This window comes from Lissotriton helveticus, chromosome 1_1 (assembly GCF_964261635.1).
Source record: "Lissotriton helveticus chromosome 1_1, aLisHel1.1, whole genome shotgun sequence".
NCBI lineage: Eukaryota > Metazoa > Chordata > Amphibia > Caudata > Salamandridae > Lissotriton > Lissotriton helveticus.
In genome coordinates, this window is record NC_136057.1 from 598,932,896 (window position 1) to 598,953,337 (window position 20,442).

General features: G+C 45.5%; 1 protein-coding gene across 3 annotated transcripts in view; it reads right to left on the bottom strand.

The window, feature by feature from the left end:
* Positions 1–20,442, bottom strand: part of DNAI7 (dynein axonemal intermediate chain 7) — a 931,046-nt gene that overhangs the window by 511,571 nt on the left and 399,033 nt on the right. For all 3 annotated transcript variants that reach the window (XM_078674105.1, XM_078674106.1, XM_078674108.1), the window contains one exon: positions 8,405–8,528. In XM_078674105.1, the coding sequence (XP_078530231.1) occupies positions 8,405–8,528 (124 nt within the window). The remainder of the gene's footprint in view (positions 1–8,404; positions 8,529–20,442) is intronic.

A 20,442-nucleotide genomic window follows, 5' to 3' on the forward strand; every position in this document is an offset into this window, starting at 1 on the left:
AGCTTCGCTTCGCAAAGCTCCGTAACGCGAAAAGTACGCGAAGCGGTGCGCTGTTACAGATATATATCTTTTTTTTAACGTTAATTTCTCAAAATCCACTGGAGCACATATATTGAGACCTAGCAAAGGCATATCGGGCTACCAGTCCCTAATATTTTGCCAAGTTTCGTGCAAATCCATTCAGCCGTTCGATTATTATTATTTTGGTTTTTTTTTGCCCCGCGGGGCCCTTTTAAAACCTCCACATCAAACGTAGGGGGTCAGCGAGGATCTACTATTCCCCCTTATGGTCATTTGCCCCTTCGCTTTGGCCTCCTCTTGTCTCTCGATCCTACCGAGAGACAAGATGGCGGCCGCTACGGACTTTTTGGAATGTTGACAGACGCCAGAGAACCAATCAGCTTCGCTTCACAAAGCTCCGTTGCGCGAAAAGTACGCGTCCTGGGACGCTGCCCGGTCCGCTGTTACAGATATATATCTTTTTTTAAACGTTAATTTCTCAAAATCCACTGGAGCACATATATTGAGACCTACAAAAGGCACATCGGGCTACCAGTCCCTACAATTTTGCCAAGTTTCGTGCAAATCCATTCAGCCGTTCGGGCTAAAAGTGAGGCCAACCGCCCTATGGAAAACTCAATGTTAAAAACACGTTTTGGGACCCCCCTTTTTTCTCGGCCCCCCCTTGACGAACCCCCCCCAAATTTTCAAAGGCTGCTCAGAAACAAAATGTGCCATTTTCCTGAAAATTTCAGCCAATTCCGTCCACAAACGGCAAAGTTATTAGACATAGAATTTTCAAAAAACCCATAGAGAAAAAATCCTAACTATATATACCTACTGGCGACCGCCAGTAGGTAATATATATATATATATATATATATATATATATATATATATATACATATATATATATATTTATCATGTAAATGTGGCACAAGTCAGCCACCCATTAACTTTACACAGCCTTGATGTACGTCTACACTCTTTTTTTTTTTTTTTATTTTTTTTTTTTTAAAACCTTTATTGTACAAAGAGTGCTCACAAATACGGGCCTACAACCCAACGGGCTGGCCACCACATAATAGAAGCAAAATGAGCAATACAAGTTTGTCCACAGGATATGACAGCACAAACACAGGAGAGAAACCAAAAGCCATAGAGCAATCAGCAGGGACAGGATACTGGAAGGTTGATTTTCTTTTATGGGAACGGGGAGTACAGGATCATGATGGGCAGTGAGTCAATCCACAAGGGAGGGGCCGTGGTGAGCCGCGATCCGGCGATCATAGAAATACAGGAGAAATCCAACACAAAGTAAACATATCGATAAATACAGGCACAATTGGAGTACCACAAGGAAAGGCAATGTCGTTCGCCGTCCAGCTCCCACCCACCACAGCAACAACCCGAATTAACAAACCTAAGTAAAAAGACCCCATCGTAAAAAGCAATACGATACGCACCCCAACAAAAGGCAGGAAGTCCCCCATGAAGAGGGAGGGGAAGGAAGAAAAAGGAAAAAAGAAGGGACTCCTACCCAACCACGCGCCCCCCGGCGACAAAGCAGGAAAACAGAAACCGGTACATGGCATACATTAAAGGTCGATGACAGAACACATAGCGAACCATAATCACAATACGACCGGAAGGTCAACGCATCAGAAACACCCCAGGGGGACACATGACGAGACAGGGTCCCGAAAAAGCGAATACTCAAGAGCCATAGAACAAAAAAAAGGGGGAGAAAAAAAAAAGGGGGGGGGAAAAGACCCCCCAAAGTGACAGACCCCCCCACCCACCCCTCAAGCCCACCCTGCACCCCTGCAGAAGGCTATGGCCTACCCCCCAGCAGCGTGCCTGTCGCCCTAATTGGAACCCGAAGTATAGAAGAGCAAAGAAAGACGGAAACAAAAGACAAAAACAGGGGAGGGGAAGGGAAAAAGGGAAAAGAACACACACACGGGAGAGGGCCAAGAGACAGTATTATCTGTATCCACCCACCCGCCTGAGACAAAGGGCAGAGCCCTCGGGAAGTCAAAAAGTATCAGGATACACTCCAGGAGTACCATAAAGTCACATATAAGCATACCGTTGCATGCCGATCATCCAACCAGTACAAGACTACCGCACACAGAGGTCAATTTGTATCAGCCCTGTCCTTGTCTGTCCAAAGTTGTAGCGGTCCGATCCACTGAGAACCAGACCGCGAAGAACCGAAGGCATAGAACAGGGAGATCAGACGGCAGTCCAGATAAGACACGTGGAGGAAAACACGGAAGATCCAGGAAAGTCATGGAACATCGCACACAATGCAGGCACAGTTTCAGGGACAGTTCAAAAGAGGCCGACCCAGCTGGGTTGGCACAGGAACCATGGCCGGTCGGTCGAGGCGAAAAGAGGCAGGAAGAGCCATCGAGTCCAGGCCAGACGGAATCCGGCCCCCGGACCAGCGGCAAAGGAGACAGCACAGGACAATGAAGGGCAACGGAACTCCGCACACCCACAGACGCAGCTGTCGCCGGGGCCACATTTGTTATTAATGTTATGTTATGTTATTAAGCTTTTGTATAGCGTACAGCTACTCACAAGGAGTGTCCCGACGCTTTCCACCATCAACTCATAATGAAATAACACAACACAGCTAAAAACAGACAACAGAACAAAGCAAAAACAGTAGGCAGTTAAAACAGACTAGGGGTTAAAAAGCCAGGTCTTCAGGCCCCTCCTAAACTGGAGCAGGTTGGCAGTACTCCGAAGAGAAAATGGAAGCAGATTCCAAAGCTGGGGTGCTCTGCAGCCAAAAGACCGCCCTCCCGCACGGGCCTTCCTCACCCGTGGGACCACCGCTTTACAAAGAGCTTCCGAGCGGAGGGAACGAGCTGGACGATTTCCTAGGATAGTTCCAGCCGCACCCTGCAACGGTGAAGCCACACCCGGGTTTGAGGGCCCGAACGGCCCGAAGAGGGGATCTACCTCCAGGATGAAGACGGGTGCAGCCAAAGAAGCTCGCCAGGAGTGCAGGGCGTCCAGGATATCCTTAAGTGTAGGAAAACCTTTACAGTATCCGGCACCCGGGCCATGCGGCGGGCCTCCAGCACTCGTCCAGGCCCGGCCGAGACACTCAGGGTCGGCCGCCATCTTGGAAGCCCGGCGAGGCCGCGGCGGCCGCCAACCTCCGTCGGGGCAGCAGCGAGGCAAATGAGGACCAGCCGACCGGTGGCAGGGCACCCCGGAGCAGGAAGGGGGGCCACCAGAAGATGGGGACTCGCCGGCTCCCCAGTGCCGCCGGTCCCGTTCTCCGAGTCCGGGCGGAGGAAATCAAAATGGCCGGACCGGAGAACAAAGGGGGAGCAAGCCGGATATACGAGTAGCCCCGTCAATGGAAGGCAGCGCCTCCACCCAAGGCCTCCGGCCCACCGGAGCCGGCCCGCAAGCACAGCCGGCCCACACGCACAACGGCCTCCACGACCAAGTCCACAGCGCCATCAAGGGCCGATCATCGCGCTCCGTCCCGTCCGGGCGCCGCCGAGAAGGTCCAGGCCAGCCCGCTCCGGAGACCCCGAAGCGAGCGGGAGCGCAACACAGGATCCACGGCACCCAGGACCACCGGAGCAAAAGGTGAGTGCCTGCAAGGCGTCTTAGCACTACAGCACAACAACGAGGGCTTCCCGGGGTGAGGATAACGGCAGGATAGATGATAAAAACAGGCAGGCGAACGGAGCCGAGCTAAAACGCGGCCATCTCGGACGCGAGCTTGGCTCCTCCCCCTGGAAATTTTTATTAACCTATATTATGTACTTCGATATTTTGACTATCTATATTTTAAAATTCGATATTACATTACTTACCTTCAAAACGATATTTTTGATGTCTATATTCTGTCCATTCGATATGTTGTCCAGCCTATATTTTGTACTCGATATTATGTCCCTTCGATATTTTGTAGTCGATATTATGGCTGTTTACCGAAGTTTTTATGAGAAGAGCAATGAGACAAGCAATTGTACCAGCAAACAAACTGATGAATATAACTGTTGATCTTGTGCTTGATTATTGCAAAGGATTGGCCTATAGTGTGCGTTCTGTGTCTTACTAGGTTGGAGAAAATGCAACTACAACATAGCCGGATCAAGCATATGATTTGACTCCAGGAGAGTGGGTGCTGGTGAAGAAATACCTGAGGAAGCAGTGTTTAGAACCCAGGTGACATGGACCATACCAGATTATACTGGTGACAACGACAGCAGTGAAGTGTGGTGGCTTGCCAAACTGGATACATGCAAGTTATACAAGAAGAGTCCCAAGTCCACTTGAATGATAAGAAGAAGAGCAGCTACTGGTACAGAAAAGAAAAGAACCAGAAGTTGAAAGACATGAAGCTATAGAATCTAGTGTTACAGATTCTGAAAAAGCTAAACATGAAGAAGAACCAAGCACAAGTTGAATAAAGTTAGCACCACCTACTGGGTCTCAAAAGACTGTTGAGAAAGAAAAGGAAAAAGTGAAAGAAGAGAATCAAGAGCAAGTACAACAAAGAAAAGAACTGAATAAAAGAGCTTGCAAACTTGAAAATGAAGGTGAAGAAGCAGTTCAAGTTAAGAAAGCAAGAAAAGGTGATGTGTGGCCAAAAGGAGTGAAAAGACTGAAATACACTCTTGAAAAGAAAAAGCCAGATTCAATAAATGAAATATATAGTCAAACTGAACAAGGTGATTCAGAAGAAGAACTGGTGCGAAAAACAAAGAGAATAAGAATTCCAAATAAAAAATACACAGCTCCAAAATGGACATATGTGGTGTTGGAAGAAATTGAGGACACAAATCTAATCGAAGAAGAAGCTGGTACAGATCAAGTTGCTGAAAGCAAATTAAGATCACCTTAAAAGAACTGTGAAAATTAAGGTATGACAAATTCAATGAAGATTATTTTGAAAATAACAAAAGATTGAAGATGAAGAAGATATATAAAAAAAGAAAAGAAAAAGTTAGGGTAAAGAGGAGAGGCCTAAAGTGTAGCGATACACTGCTCTAGGTGGCTTTTGGATACATTTTTTCATTCAAAAGCTTTTAGAATATTTAGGTTTTTAATATTTTTTATAGAATTTAAAAATGGCAAAAGCAAGAGAGAATGATATCAAATTCATAGTTTTAAACGTAAATGTATTAATACTTGCCTATGTAGTGTTTTACTACTAACTTTGGTCTGGTTAACACTTATTGCGCCTGTTCTAATAGTGACTAATCACAAAAATAATACTAATAATGTTTTAACTAGATTCTGTTTCTAAAGAAAATTTAAAAACTAATGTAGAGAAGATAGATGATGATAGTGTTTATCATCATGATAAATCAATTCATGACTTCTCGTTAAAGGTTTTTACTAAATTGTTGAAGGAGTATGTTAATACAATGAACGCGTGAGATTGTTATGTGTGTATGCAATTACCATTGTCTCTCTCAGAGGGGGTGACATATCATCACGTACCTTTAACCTATGGTGTGTCTTGTAGTGTTTTTACTAGTCTATTTCATGAGAGGGAAGGATTAGAATATTATTATTCAAATTTTGATTTAATATTTTCAGAGATCCTATTAGGAGACATTTGAAGATTGTTTATGGAGCATACATGGGAGATTTTTACATTAGTAATAAACAAATAGATACAATCGAGGCACATAGAAATAATTTAACTTGTAAATTATGGCATGAAGAGATTGAATTTATGAATATGGTAGAAGATAGAAGACGAGATTTCAAAAACGAAAGTTGCTGAGAAAAAGTCTTATGTACCTCCATGGGCTTTCAGAGAGGGTGATTATAAAAAGGGTGAGACTTATGCTGCCATGACTCTAGATTTTCTACATAGAGGAAAGCTTTGTGTATTTAGAGAAAATACTAAACTTCATAGTTACTTCATTGGCTCTAGTGAATGTGAGCATACTTTCTTAATTAAAGGAAGTTGGGGATTGAAAGGAGGAACTGATCCTGTTTTCCTGGGAATTTACTATGTGTGTTCTAAGAATACTTATTACAGGTTACCTGCAAGTTGGTATGGACATTGTTATTAGGCATATTCTTTCCTAAAGTTTATCACATAGATAGGAATAATAAGATTAATGAAATGAAACAAACATTTTTATACGTAATAAGAGAGGAGCAAGTTATTCAGAGATAATAGGGGATATTTTTGGAGCACTGATACATTCAGTTGGAGTTATTCTGAATTCACACAACATTAGAAAATTGTCTACAGTGGTTGATCGTTTATCACCTGATACTGCTAGTGGGTTCCTGATGATTGATACTGAAATGGTTGCGATTAGGTCAATGGTTTTACAGAATCGACTTGCCCTTGATATATTATTGGCAAAAGACGGTGGTGTCTGTAGCATGTTGAATATATAACAATGCTGTACTTATATCCCTGACAAAAGTAACAAACTTGACGGGTATAATAAAAAATATTACTGAACTTCATGACGATTTGATACAACTGAAGGTTGATGGTGTTTGGGAGAAACTTGGTAGGAGTTTTTCCTCGGTGGGAAATTGCTTTTCTACTTTTGGGAACAGCATATTAGGAAAAATATTAATATGTATTACTTCACTAGTTGAAGTAACTGTAGAAAGAAAGAGACACATCTTAAACGTAGAGCCAGAAAAAGGAAGAGAGAAAAGATAGAATTAGAGGATAAGAGAGGAAATTACTATGAGCTCATGAAAGACTTAGATGGAAGAATGATAAAATGAGAAAGGAGTACAACCTTTTAAAAATTAAGTGGCAAATTATATCATGTTGGGTATTTTATGATGGCTCAAAAACGCCATCAAAGGGGGATTGATGGAGCAGGGTTTTTGCGAAAATAAAACCTGCACGGATTGAACCCTCAGTAACATTTATTAACAGTGTGCAGTGAATATTTTATTAATAAACGTTAAAATAAGGGGAAATGCTTTTGCCCATGTGCAAACTAATGTGTGCGCTAATGCATGAAAACTAGGCCGCATTCTGCTAAGCTTTAAGAAAAATAATGACTAATGTTGCTTTTGTGCATGTTAACAATATTTTGTCAGGAATAACATGGGTTGTGCATGGGTTAGTGCAATGCTGGGATGGTGTGCAATTAAATTACATTTCATGAAAATAATAATGTTATGTGTTTATTTTTACAGTAGAAAAGGCGAGCATGGGCCTACTTACCCGCATGTTAGTTTGGGGTTAAATGTTTGTTAGAAGAAGTGAAATAAAATGAGTTTGAAATGAGAGCAGAAAATGAAAATGCATGAATCAAACCTTCACAGTGTGCTGACTGACTGCCAAGCTCTGGAAGACATTTTTGATAAGCAAGTGCAAACAATGCAACTTCCTCATGAGATGGCAGAGGCAAACAAAGAAAGCGTGAAAGACTTGATACATTTGATACATACAATACTCTTCAGGAAATATGAGCTGTGTTTGTGTTCAAAATTGTTTCCAGGGTAGAATCAGCCGTCATGCAGAATGTTCAAGACAATGGGACATCTGATTAAGAGATCACGCAGAGAGTGGTTTGAGAGAACACCCCCGTTCTTAGCCAATGAGAGTCAGAGATTTTACGAATACTGAAACAAATGTGTGTTGGACATTTACGTTTTAGAGTATAATTGAGGTGCCCCTTGGGTGTGGTTTGAGTAGGTGTAGGCCAGCTAGCTGGAGATCATCGCTGTCGTCGGTTTTGCTGTTTGCAGATAGAGGCCTACCTGCTTTCTGATCCTGATCCCAACCTTAATCTTTTGCCACTCGAATCTTCTCGAGGGGTCCCACTGCCCTTCTTTGGCCAAGAGGGTAGATTTCCCTGATATCTTATTTGGGTTAGTATAGATGATATTTTGAATTTGCATTATCATTTGGAGATGTATTTTGACTCTCAAACTTTTCTCTCTTCGTCTATCCACTCCTTCAATGCATTGTTATTTGCTATGAGTTTGTTTCTGTACATTGCTAACATATTTTCACTGTGATGATCCCTGGTTTGCATTTTATAACAAGTACTTGATGAGCATTATTTTTACTCCACATTATTTAAGATAAAATATTAAAATGTACGCTGAGTCTGTTATTTAGTAGTATAGATGAGTACATAATTATTGTCATCAACTAATTAACCAATAGGTCTGTCGGCACATTTAATACATGTGCTAAAGAGAAATGCAGGTTCTGTGATGTACTTTGGTAAGTTGGGTATAAACTTACATCATACTGACACCCAGCGCGAAGGGATTAGTTTGGTAGCGGAAATAGGCCTATGTATGTGAAAAATTATCGATCCCTGATCGCTGGATCAACATCACAATCACAGAGGAATGCAAACCGTTACACACACATTATTGTATAATACTTATAGACTAACTAATTCAGTACCTTTAGCAATCTCTTCTCTGTGATCATCTGTCTTGTTATCCAAGTCTTCTTTCAATTGCTCATTGTTCTCTGTTAAACCATTTGTCCCTTCTGTGGCTGACGTAACATTCATAGAAGTAGAACTCTGAAAAAAGATGATAGATTTAGAAAGAAAAGAATGCCAAAATAATTTGATCCCAATCTGCTCAGGAGAGTGCTCATTACTGTTGGAAACCATCTTATAGTGTGAATATTCTTCCTACCTGTCTATATCTCCGACTTTAGAGAAATGCATCCTCCTTCCTGATTTGAAAGCATATCAGCTTTGTGTCCATTAGCTAGCAATAGCATACCATAAAGGGTAGAGCTAGAAGCAATTTACCTTCATTAAAAAAAAACAAGTACCGGGAAACCCAATGGGGTGCACCTTCAAAGCTGGCCATCTTGAAATGGGTTTTCTCAGAAGAAGAAAAAGCATTCCAAGATGGCTACTGTTTTTTCACATGCGCCGTAATGCCCAGGGAGACATTTTTGATTTTTTTCACTTTACAGTTTCAACATCGAAGGTGGCTTTTTAGAACAGCAAAGTGAAAATAAAACAATAAGGTGTGGCACTAAATGAGGAGAAGCCCAGTAGCACGTTGTGGTTGCCAGACCCTAAGCAAAGATGGGCTGCGATCAAAAAGTGAGTGAGATGTCCTTTTGTAAAAAAAAAAACATAGGAGAAGATGCTGACAGGTAGAGAGCGAGGAAAAAAGGCATGAACTACTGTGGAGTGCTAAATGAAAAAAACCAGTCTTCTCAAGCCAGCTGTAAAAGGGTGAAAGGGTACAACTAATCCAATCAAAAGACTGTGAGACCAAAAAGCTACTTTGAGGGGACAAACACAAAATTAGGGAGGAAAGCCACTGAATCATGAGCAGGATAGACATAAAGCACACTCTAGGTATATACTGAATACAATAGATCTCGCTGTCAACAAACAGCTAAAGATGTCAGTAGGCAAAACCTAAACAAACAGACCTGAAGACTTGACATCTTCCCTTTTCTTCAGGAATAGTTTGAACACCAAAATCAAATTCTACAATGGTTGAGGGTGCTCAAGCTATTGCAAGCCTTTGCAGGTCAGCTGATAAAGCTGGCACCTCTGTACTGCATCTTGACTATTAAGCGTACTTGGGATAGACTGTTTTCAGGTTACATGGATCTCCTGCACCTATGAGGTGGTGCCATCTCTGCTCCAGTTTCTGCATCTTACAATTAGCTGAACTGAAAAATCTGTGATGGTGGAGTGGAGCAGCCAGGTACAGGACCATCAATGAAAAAGGGAAGGGGCAGCTTCCCGGACTGTCTCCTTTATTGTTATTCTATATAGCTACACAGAACTCTGGGAAGAGATGGTCAGTAGTACAAGCTTGTGAGCTGTCTGGTGTGCTAATGCAAGGGATTATTTAGAGTTTGGCGGATGCGGGACCCCACCAAAGTTGGTGTATGTCCAGTGCATCCTATTTAGAATGCAAACAGGGTGGATGGGACATCAGTCAATTTTGGAGAGATGTCCGCCCATCACTGGACTATAAATGATCTCCAAGGTCCTATCAATGAGTGTTTTGGTTCCATCCTAAGCTCACTTCGGGGTTATTGGACAATGCCCTGTTCACAAACCAGCATGTGCAAATTTCACACACCTGGTGCTTCACTTTGTGATGTAACTGATATAATAACCATTTGCATTGCAAAATGTATATCCGTAAAATGTGTATTTGTAATATTACTGTCAGGAGGCATTTTGTCACCACTACAAATTACTGCAAACTCAGATATGAAAGCTGGACAGGGACAAAAGGATTCCATGGGCGTTCAGTGGAAGTAATTTTTTTTTAAAAACAGCTTGTGTCATTAAAGAGGTAGGTGTTGCTTTAAAAATCATGTTCGCATCCAGGGAAGACATTGTGGGGAGATGGAAGCAGTCTCTAGACCACTGTAAGCTCCCAAAGAGGCCAGCAGTCATGATTCTCAAAGAGGAAGCTGTTCCAAAAGACAGTTTCACCTTTATGAAAAAGATACAATTGATACATTGCATACAGGAGGGGGGCATCCCTTTTGTGATTTTTAAACTGGCTATTATACATTGCGCAAAGGTGTTTCACGGTTTCAACCCCTGTAAGTTTGTGAAGTGCGGGCTTTAAGGCCACAAAACACTATTGCACATCTAGCCTTTACTCTTTAAAGACCTGAAGTAAAGATGGAATTTGCAGGCAAATACCATACAATTCAAGACATTATGGGCGAAATTACAGCTTGGTTGGGAATATCCCACGCCCAGAAAGAACAATACTATGAATATCTGTATTTCTGAAAGGCAAAAATACCACGGTGTTAAAAAAGGCTTTAAAAAACAGCAGGTACAGAAACTGAAATCAATGTTCCTGCCAGGAGGCAGCAAGATTTGTTTCTCGCCTCTGCACAGACAGTTAAGCTAGCTTTAACACTGCAGTCTAAAAATCCATCCAGTGGTGCAAAATGTCCCAGGAAGACAAGGCAGCCCAGAAAAGGGATGGGATCAGAGAGTGAACAGTAAATACTGGGAACATCAAAGTTAAGACACTAATGCATAAGAACTATTTAAAGGTTACAACATTTTTCACTGAAAAATAATGAGATGAACTGGCTGAAAGGAAAATCATAAAGAAGTGTGGAAATGAAATAGAAATGGAGGCAGGGAATAATGTTACTTATTGTATGCGTGGTCTACAACAAAGAACTGCATAGAGCTAATAAAGAAATAGAATATGATCATGGACTTTTTGAATAAACAATGAGTTAAGGATACCATGCTTCATAAAATTGTTCTTTATGACCAGAGTATGAAGTAAATAATATGGTCCCTCTTTCTGCCACACCCTAAAAAGCAAGCCTAAACTAAATTAGTACTAGCATGCAATGAACAACTTTTTACCTTAGGCTTCTAGAGAGAATTCAAATTAAATTACCGTCTAATACACGGAATCAATAGTTGTACAGATTTGCTTTGCTTGGCCCTTTCTATCCAGAATACATTTTTACCTTGATGTATAACTTGTTCATTATATATGGGATAAAGTGCAGCATGTCATGCATAAGGATATTGCAAATAACCAAGGAGTTGCATGACCATATAGACGAATGAGGCTGAACACCGAGTTCCTTTATAAGGTTGTGGAACTCTGTATAGCGGGGAGTATTTTATTTCTTCTAACACATGGTTGCACTATTACCTTTCCCACAAAGCATTTAAATCCTTGGTGCGTAGCTCTTTCATATGGAACAGAGAGCATGTTTGCAAATATGAAAACTGACAGTATCAACCATGCTCAGATTTTTACAAACCCGGAAATCCATTGGCATGAATACAAAAGTGATTCGGGGGTGTTTATATGATCACTATAGGACTTCAAGATTCAAAAGGGAGATTCTGAAAAAAATCTGTAGAAAGTTATTTGCCAGTTGTGAGCGAATCAAATACCCTACCTAGTTACCTCCTAAAGCCAATTGGACGCTGGGAGAGAGGATTATTGTTTCGTCTAAGGGCTGATACAGTTAAATGTCTGCTTTGTTTTCCTTTGGGGTACACTGCGAATCCGGGTCAATTACCTTGCCCATGTGATGACAGGAGTGGGAAGACAACACTCCATTTTTTTATTCTTTTGTAAATTTTATAGCTGATATACCCATCTGTTTTTGCTCCCATTTTTTTAGAACAGACGACCCATACATTTAGAAGAAGCTTACTTAACAATCTGTAAGTTAGAAAATGATGAGTTAATGGCCCGTGTAGGTACCTTTGTAAAATTGTCAGTACACGCTCGCAATTCAATGTGCACTTTATGATGTTTTTATATAGAGAATGAGTTGTAAAAGTAATTGATTTATGGGATTCTTTGTATATATTGATTTTATGTTATATTAATTGTTATGCATGACTTCTTTCTTTTCTGGCACTTGTCTATGGATTGTTATGTTTCCCTTTTTACCATGATGATCTGTGCTTTTATGGATAAAATGTATCCGAAGGTGGCCAAGATGACGGCGAGGTAGGATGCATTGTTCTTAGCTCCTGCCCACCGTCTGCCCAATTCAGCGCAGATCGGTCCCTGCGAGGCCTGAATTAGCTTGGGGTGACCTTGGGATACCCCCCGATGACATTCTATTCATACCTGCTCTGAGACCCTCGATGTAACCGACGCACACCGCTGCCCCATGGGGACCACGAGGAGGTAGACCTGACCTCCCCTCGCCAGAGCCGAGAGGCGGCTTCAACAACGCGGTGGTCCAGAGCTCCGGCCATCGAGGCTAGCTGCTTGGAGCCGAGCTGCCCTAAAGACAGCCCGGATGACCTGCGGGCTGTCCAACGCCATCGTCGGCTACCCGAGACCGCCAGTCTGACCCATTCCTGCTGGAGCCGGAGACGCGAGCACGGCCCCGGCCATACTCCTCGTGCTGCCTGCGGGGGCGCTCGGACCTCCGGGAGACAGACCGGACGCCTCCTGCCCTAACCGGACGGCTTTCAAGGCTCAAAGCGAGTTGTTTTTGTGCCCGAGCCAAGAGTTGCACGCGCACTGGGTGGGCCCAGTAGCACAGCAGGCTGCGAGAATCCCCGTCCTCGATTTTGGGATCACCCGCCAGGGGAGTGGAGAGTCGAGATGGCGGTCTAAGCGGACTTTTGGATCTCCTGGAGACCTCCCCAACATACAGCGTCGTGCAGCCGATCCCGGGAACCGGAGGTTGCCTGATCATCTGCCCCACCACCGGGCATACCGCCGACCCAACTCTACGGCGCCGTCTACGCCTCGTGGAGGTGGGCCTTGCCCCTGAGGGCCGCTTTCCCTGCAGATACCCGATAAGAGCGGCCCCTTACAGATATGCTGGGTGAGAGGGCCCGCGGACTAACATATGGATACCCCTGCCCTTTGGTGAACATTGATCGCGCTGCGATCTGGTGCCACACATCCTGAGTACTAGGAGAGAGGCTAGCGACACAGGGCCTGCTTGGCCTACCTTGAATTGTGCCTTCCAGCTTCGAGGCCCGGCCTGGCAGTGAGTAGCTCAACCCTAACTCCATTCCACTGGACATTGGCACTACCCTGAAGCGACGGCTGCACGCAGTGCCGGATTTTAGTGGGGCCAACGTGACCGTGGTACGCACCTACCTTCACCTTTGGGGAGCCTATCTAGTGGCCAAGGTCGGAGCTCCACGCTGGTCCACAGTGGAGGCGCACAATTCACGCAGTTTGCCTGGCGCCCACGCAGAGTGGACGTACCAGCACCACCGTGGACCGGCTGTGTTCTTTCTAACGCCTATATCCCACTCAACAACTCGCCTAGGAGTGTCGGAAGAGCATGTCCACCTCCAGGACCAAGAAAGTGAAGCCTTTGAAAGACATCTTTGGGCGCTAGCAATCTATCCCAAACTTGGCATATTGTTTCGTCTAAGGGCTGATACAGTTAAATTTCTGCTTTGTTTTCCTTTGGGGTACACTGCGAATCCGGGTCAATTACCTTGCCCATGTGATGACAGGAGTGGGCAGACAACACTCCATTTTTTTATTCTTTTGTAAATTTTATAGCTGATATACCCATCTGTTTTTGCTCCCATTTTTTTTAGAACAAACGACCCATACATTTAGAAGAAGCTTACTTAACAATCTGTAAGTTAGAAAATGATGAGTTAATGGCCCGTGTAGGTACCTTTGTAAAATTGTCAGTACACGCTCGCAATTCAATGTGCACTTTATGATGTTTTTATATAGAGAATGAGTTGTAAAAGTAATTGATTTATGGGATTTATGGGAGCTCCCGTGGCCGAGGCCCCAAAGCACTCTGCAAATCCCGGGGATGAACCCATGACAAAGGCCTTCCTGGAGTCGCTGATCCTAACCCTCCGGGATGACTTGCAATCTGTGAAGAACGATTTCACAGCGGAGCTCAAGGAGATTCGCAGAGATGTAGAAGACGTTGGGGATCGAGTGGCCGCCTTAGAGGAGAAGCGCGACACCGCAGCGACCGAGTCAACAATGCTCCAACAGGAGGTAATACAGCTACAAGACCAGCATGTGGACATCCAAATGCACCTGGAAGATTTGGAAAACAGGTCTCGCAGACATAACATCCTGGTCCGGGAAGTAAAGACATCAGAGGACACTAGAGACCTGTTTGCATTTGGCAAGGGCCTCTTCCACTATATACTAGGCGCCTTCCATGAAGCTGAGATTGTTCTGGACAGAGCACACAGAGTTGGTCCACCCCGTGCGACTAATGCTCCCCAGCAGACATTCTTGTGTGCGTTCAGGACTTCAGAACCAAAGAAGCCATCCTCTCCAGAGCGAAATCTCTCCACCCCATCACCTTTCAGGGACACTCTCCGGTGCTTTTTCAGGACCTGGTCCTAATCACACTTCAGCGTTGCCGGCAGTTTCGCCCTGTGACTGAACACCTCCGACAGCAGAGGATTCCATATTCCTGGGGTAATCCCTTCCGACTTATCTTTCGTTTTAATGGCTAACTTCACCAGCTTCGATCACTCGCAGACTCTTGCTGATTATTGGGCCTCGCTGTACCGAGTGATGAAGATGACCAACGCAGCACCAGCTCGGGGCCTGAGATCTCCCTGTCAGGGTGGCAGCGACAGGGCCGACTGAGGCACACCCGGAAACTAGACAAGACAGAAATAGCCAGGAGTCAACAAGAAGCCCTCATTTCTGTGTCAGAGGCCCTCACTGGAGATGGGTCCTGCACCAAGTAACTGACCAGGAGTCATCGATCTTTCTAAATGTCCTTCCATTGATCTTGGGTGGGCGGTGGGTGGGGCTGAGGCTCTCCTCCTGGTCACACTATGGACCTCATTTTGTTGAATTCCTGGTCATCTCGGGATGACAGACTATTTTTCTAATCCTATTCATTTGAAATATTCTTGTTTTGGTATTACTTTGGATTTTTGTTTCTGAAGGGTTTTTAGGTCTTTTGGGTTTGGGTCCCCTCATACAACCCTCTTTTTTATGCCGTGAGGGATGCTCGACACCGGGTCATAATCCTTTTCTCCCTGTTCCCCATCCCTTGATACGCAATGCAGCTGATGTCATGGCTTTCACCCTCTCTCAAACCTAGATGCCAAACACCTCTCTTAGAATCCTTACTCTAAATGAGCGAGGCTTGAATAACCCGGTTAAGTGTAGAGCTGTCCTTCACTACTTGGTGCACTCCAAAGCCGACATCTGCCTCCTACAAGAAACCCATCTCCTCCCCAAGGATCATCATAGGATGAAATATTGCGCTTTCCCTACACAGATGTTTTCCTCTAATCCTTCTAAATCAGCTGGGGTTGCTATACTGGTCGCCCGATCCTTTCAGGGTAGAGTGCTACAGAAAGAAGCCGAGATAAGGGGCCGACTGCTCACATATCAATTCTTGCTGGGAGAGGTGTCCTTTATAGCAGGGTCTATCTATATACGCATCCAACGAGGGGCAAGACAAGTTTTTCCATGACGCATTCACTAAGGCGACAGCCAACGCAGAACCACGCTTACTACTGGGGGGTGACTTGAATCTAGTCTTTGATAATCTTAATGATCGCTCGTGCCAGCGGACAGGCCAGACAGGCGCTCTTTCCCCGGCTGGACGAGCCCGTCTCCAGGACTTGGAGTTTATAGATCTCTGGCGCCACTTTCACCCCCGCTGCCGAGCCTACACTTTTTATTCAGGAACGCATAAAACATACACTAGGCTAGACTACCTCCTTAGTTCTTCCCCATTGCATACGCTTGCAACTGATACCGAGATCCTGACAGCCTCCTTGTCAGACCACTCTCCGGTCGTTGCCTCCTTTAAGTTCCCACCAATACGGCAGCCTCTTAGACATTGGCGCTTACGCGATGCCTTGAGTCGAACAGATTCAAAAAGCCAATGCAAATTACCCCACCCTCAAAGCCAACCTAGACACCTCTTTAGCGACACAGTGAGCCGCATTAAAGGCAGTCATATGGGGGGAATTCATAGCTATATCCTCGGCCACCAACCTGGAACATAGTCGTAAAAGGGCTGAGCTTTCCCAACGGGTCGCAGAGCTGGAGCAGATGCACCAGTGGACTGGCGCCTCACAGACCTGGCGCCAATTGTGTATAGAACGAAAGCAGCTCACAGCATTAGACCAGGACAGGGCCGAATATGCGGCACTCCGCCTTTGCCACTCATACTATTGTCACCTCTTGGCCCACAAACTGAGGGAGGCCAGACAGGGGCAGGGTGTTCAGGCCATCCGCTCTTCTGGCGGCGAACTTGTCCCTGACGATGCGGTAATAGCGGAAGTCTTTAGAGACTTCTACGCAGAGCTCTACTCGGGCGACCCCCTAGACGCTCACCATAGCGCCGACTATCTAGCGGCAGCACATATACCCTCCCTTACACAGGCGCAGGACGACTATTTAGATAGGGATATTGGGACAGAAGAGGTTATAGGGGCGATCTCCCGCCTCAAAGTGCGCAAGTCACCCGGGGCAGATGGCTATTCAGCGGCCTTTTATAAAACATTCTGCACCCAGGTAGCCCCTCTACAATGGGACCTGTTTAACACCTTTGCACAAACTAGGGCCATTCCAGAGGAGATGCTAGAAGCGTCTATAGTGGTTATCCCAAAACCCGGGAAGGACAAAACATCCTGCGGTGCATACAGGCCGATCTCCCTACTGAACATAGATATTAAACTATACACTAGCATATTAGCGACCCGCCTAGCACCTTACATGCCCCAACTAGTTGAGCCGGATCAAGCAGGCTTTATCCCGCAGAGACGGACAAGTGATAATACCAAGCGAGTTCTGCACCTAATCGAGAAGGCATCCCGCACTAAGGGAGAATACATGCTGCTGGCCATTGATGCGGAAAAGGCCTTCGATAGGATACATTGGCCCTACCTGGAGCAAGTTCTGCAGCGCATCAGCTTCGGTGAGAAGCTATGCACTCGGATCCTTAATTGCTACCGCTCGCCCAAGGCAACGGTTTGGGTGAATGGTCACACATCCTCTCGCTTTCCCATAAAAAGAGGCACCGAACAGGGGTGTCCTCTTTCACCCCTTCTATTCGCACTGTATATGGAGCCGTTAGCATTACGGATTAGGCGCCATTCTCTTATCTCGGGGATCAAGTTTGGCGGAGATGTACATACTATAAGTCTGTACGCGGATGACATCCTGCTTTCCCTGCCCAACCTGATCCCTGCGTTGCGAGCCCTCTTCATTGAAAGCATTGCTTCGCGCAGGCTTCGGGATTTAAGATCAACATGGACAAGTCAATCGCACTCAACATCTCCCTTTCCCCGCCCACTTTAGCTCACTTACAAGAAGAACACCCCATACAATGGTCAACATCCTCGATTCCGTACCTGGGAATTCAGTTAGACCCCACTATACAAGCCACAAATGAAACCAACTACTCCATCCTCCGCGCACACATCTGTAAGGAACTTGGACAGTGGAAACACTATAATCTTTCCTGGCAAGGCAGGATAGCAGCCACTAAGATGACCATCTTCCCCCAGATCCTGTATTTTTTTCAGACCCTTATTATTATTATTATTATTATTATTATTATGCGTTCTTATATAGCGCTCGATTACCCGAAGGCATCTCGGCGCTTGCCTTGGGAAGCCGTCCTGGCTTTTTCCCTGTGAGATACCAGCACTGGGCCTCCCCAAGGTGGAAGCCAGGCATCCCGCCGCAGGGGGGGGGGCCGTAGTGGAGATTAAGCAAGCTGATGCCCAGAGCTGCAGAGTGTGAACCCGTGATCCGAGTAGGTACCGAAACGAGAATTATCGAGTCCGTGGCTATTTGGGCTCAAGACCCTGCCGCGTCGGGAATTGAACCCTGGTCCCGGGTCTGACCTCTGCTTCAGTATCTACCTCCTCTAACCAGTGAGCCACACCCTCCCCCTCTGTTCTCCCTCAGGCTGGATTCAACAGACCCAATCAGATTTAGCACATTTATTTTGGCAGGGTCGCAGGCCCCGGTTTAAACATGCGATAGCGATACTTCCACCGGAGAGGGGAGGGGTAGGGGTCCCTGACCTACAGCTCTATTTTCATGCCTCCCAGCTCCGATATTTAGTGGAATGGCATCGCCCAGATTCGGAGAAGCACTGGTTTTTCCAGGACCAGGCAGTGGCAGCCATGCCTCTGCAAGGCATTCCATTTCTCCGCAAGCCACACAGGCCACCCAATCTCTATGCATCATACATCACAAGCACGATCATGGCGTCCTGTGACCGCACCAACACTGCCCATGATCTGACTACCTATCCCTCCTCCCTCACACCACTGTTCTATAACCCAGAATTCCAACTTGGCATGGATTCTAGGGCCTTTTCCGCCTGGCGTTCCATTCTATGTCGGTCACTGGGCTACCTCTTCGACCTAGAAGGGATCATCCCATTTCCACAACTCAGGACAGATTACGGCCTCCCTGAATCAGAGCGCCTGCCCTACCTGCAGCTCAGGCATTGGGCGCTTCAACCGCACATTAAACCTGGGGCTCAGCGCCTTTGGACCTCCTATGAGAAATGGCTCTTCACCCGCACATCGATAAAAAAATAATCTCCGACCTATATAAGCAGTTATTGACGTCCTCTACGTACACATATAGCGCTGGTCGAGCACGATGGGAACGAGACCTAGGAAGTACGCTTAGTCACAAGGAATGGGAAGGCATATATCACAGGGCTAGACATTCAGCATACCACACAGGGCTCACTGAGACACTGACTAAGATAGCCACATACTGGTATTAAACGCCAGAGCGCCTACATGCTTTGATTCCCGACAGAGTGCCCTTTGCTGGAGGGATTGTGGGAGGTGGGCACCCTACTGCGTCTCCTCTGGGACTGTGAACGTCTCCAATCATATTGGTCTCAGATGCTCGATGAGATAGACACCCATTTTGAGACGCAGCGCCTGAGATTTCCTACATATATTCTCCTGGGCTTACCCAACCCCATGATGTACCTGCTAAAATCCCGCAGGGGCCGACTGATTGCCATCGCATTAGGCGCAGCCACACAGAATATCCTTGTGCATTGGCGCTCTGCCAAGCTCCCAACACACTCCGGATGGCTACAGCGACTTTGGCTGGTGTTGGGAAACGTTAACCCTCACAACAGCTGGCAAGGGGTCTGATTTCCCAGAGATGTGGCAACCCTTCCTGACCCTACTTATAACTGAGTTTCCGAGAACTGGCATGCCCCCGATACCTCAGACTTCTGCACCTCTCAGACACACAGCTCCCTCACTATGGTTCTTCACAACAACGCACGCGACCACATAGTTTCCCGGATTATTTCTTTTTTCCCCTTGTCTGGTGGACAAGGGGGTGGGGGCGGGTGGTGCTAATGTTGGACCCCAGTTGTCTGTTTTGTTTTCCCTGTTCTCCTCTTATTGTTTATTCCCACAGGCCCGCTCGGCTCATATTACCTTGGTAATGCTACTATTTGCGATACTTGTTGTCTATATTGCATTGTTCCCACGGAGCTCGGGTCTTGTTCTTTTTTCTGCTTGAATTTTTTTTTTTTAAACCATAAAATGTATCCGAATAAAGATCTGAAACTGAAACTGAAAACTAAAAACAGAATCTCTAGCTCAAGTTTGAACACATTTAAAAACCTGTTAGATATTTACTTGAAAATGAGATTACAATCAGTTTTTATAGATAGTACAAGTTCGTTGTTTTTTTTTTAACCTCATCCATGCTGTTGAAGAGCTGAGCTCGTCATGGAGTACAGCTGAGCTCCACTCATGAGCTCGTCACGGCCGCTGGCACGTTCGCACGCGGGGCTAATTTCCCCGCTGTGCTGAACGTTCTAAAAACGGGTGCGGCCGTGACGAGCTCAGCTCGTCATGAGGGCAGCTCAGCTTTGCCTCAAGACGAGCTCAGCTCGTCATCAGCATGGGGGCGCCGCGCGCGTCCCCTCCCCCCCGCACAGGAGGGGAAAACACCCCGCAGCGAAGGGGTTAATAAAAAGGAGAAGTAGCTTGAATGTGT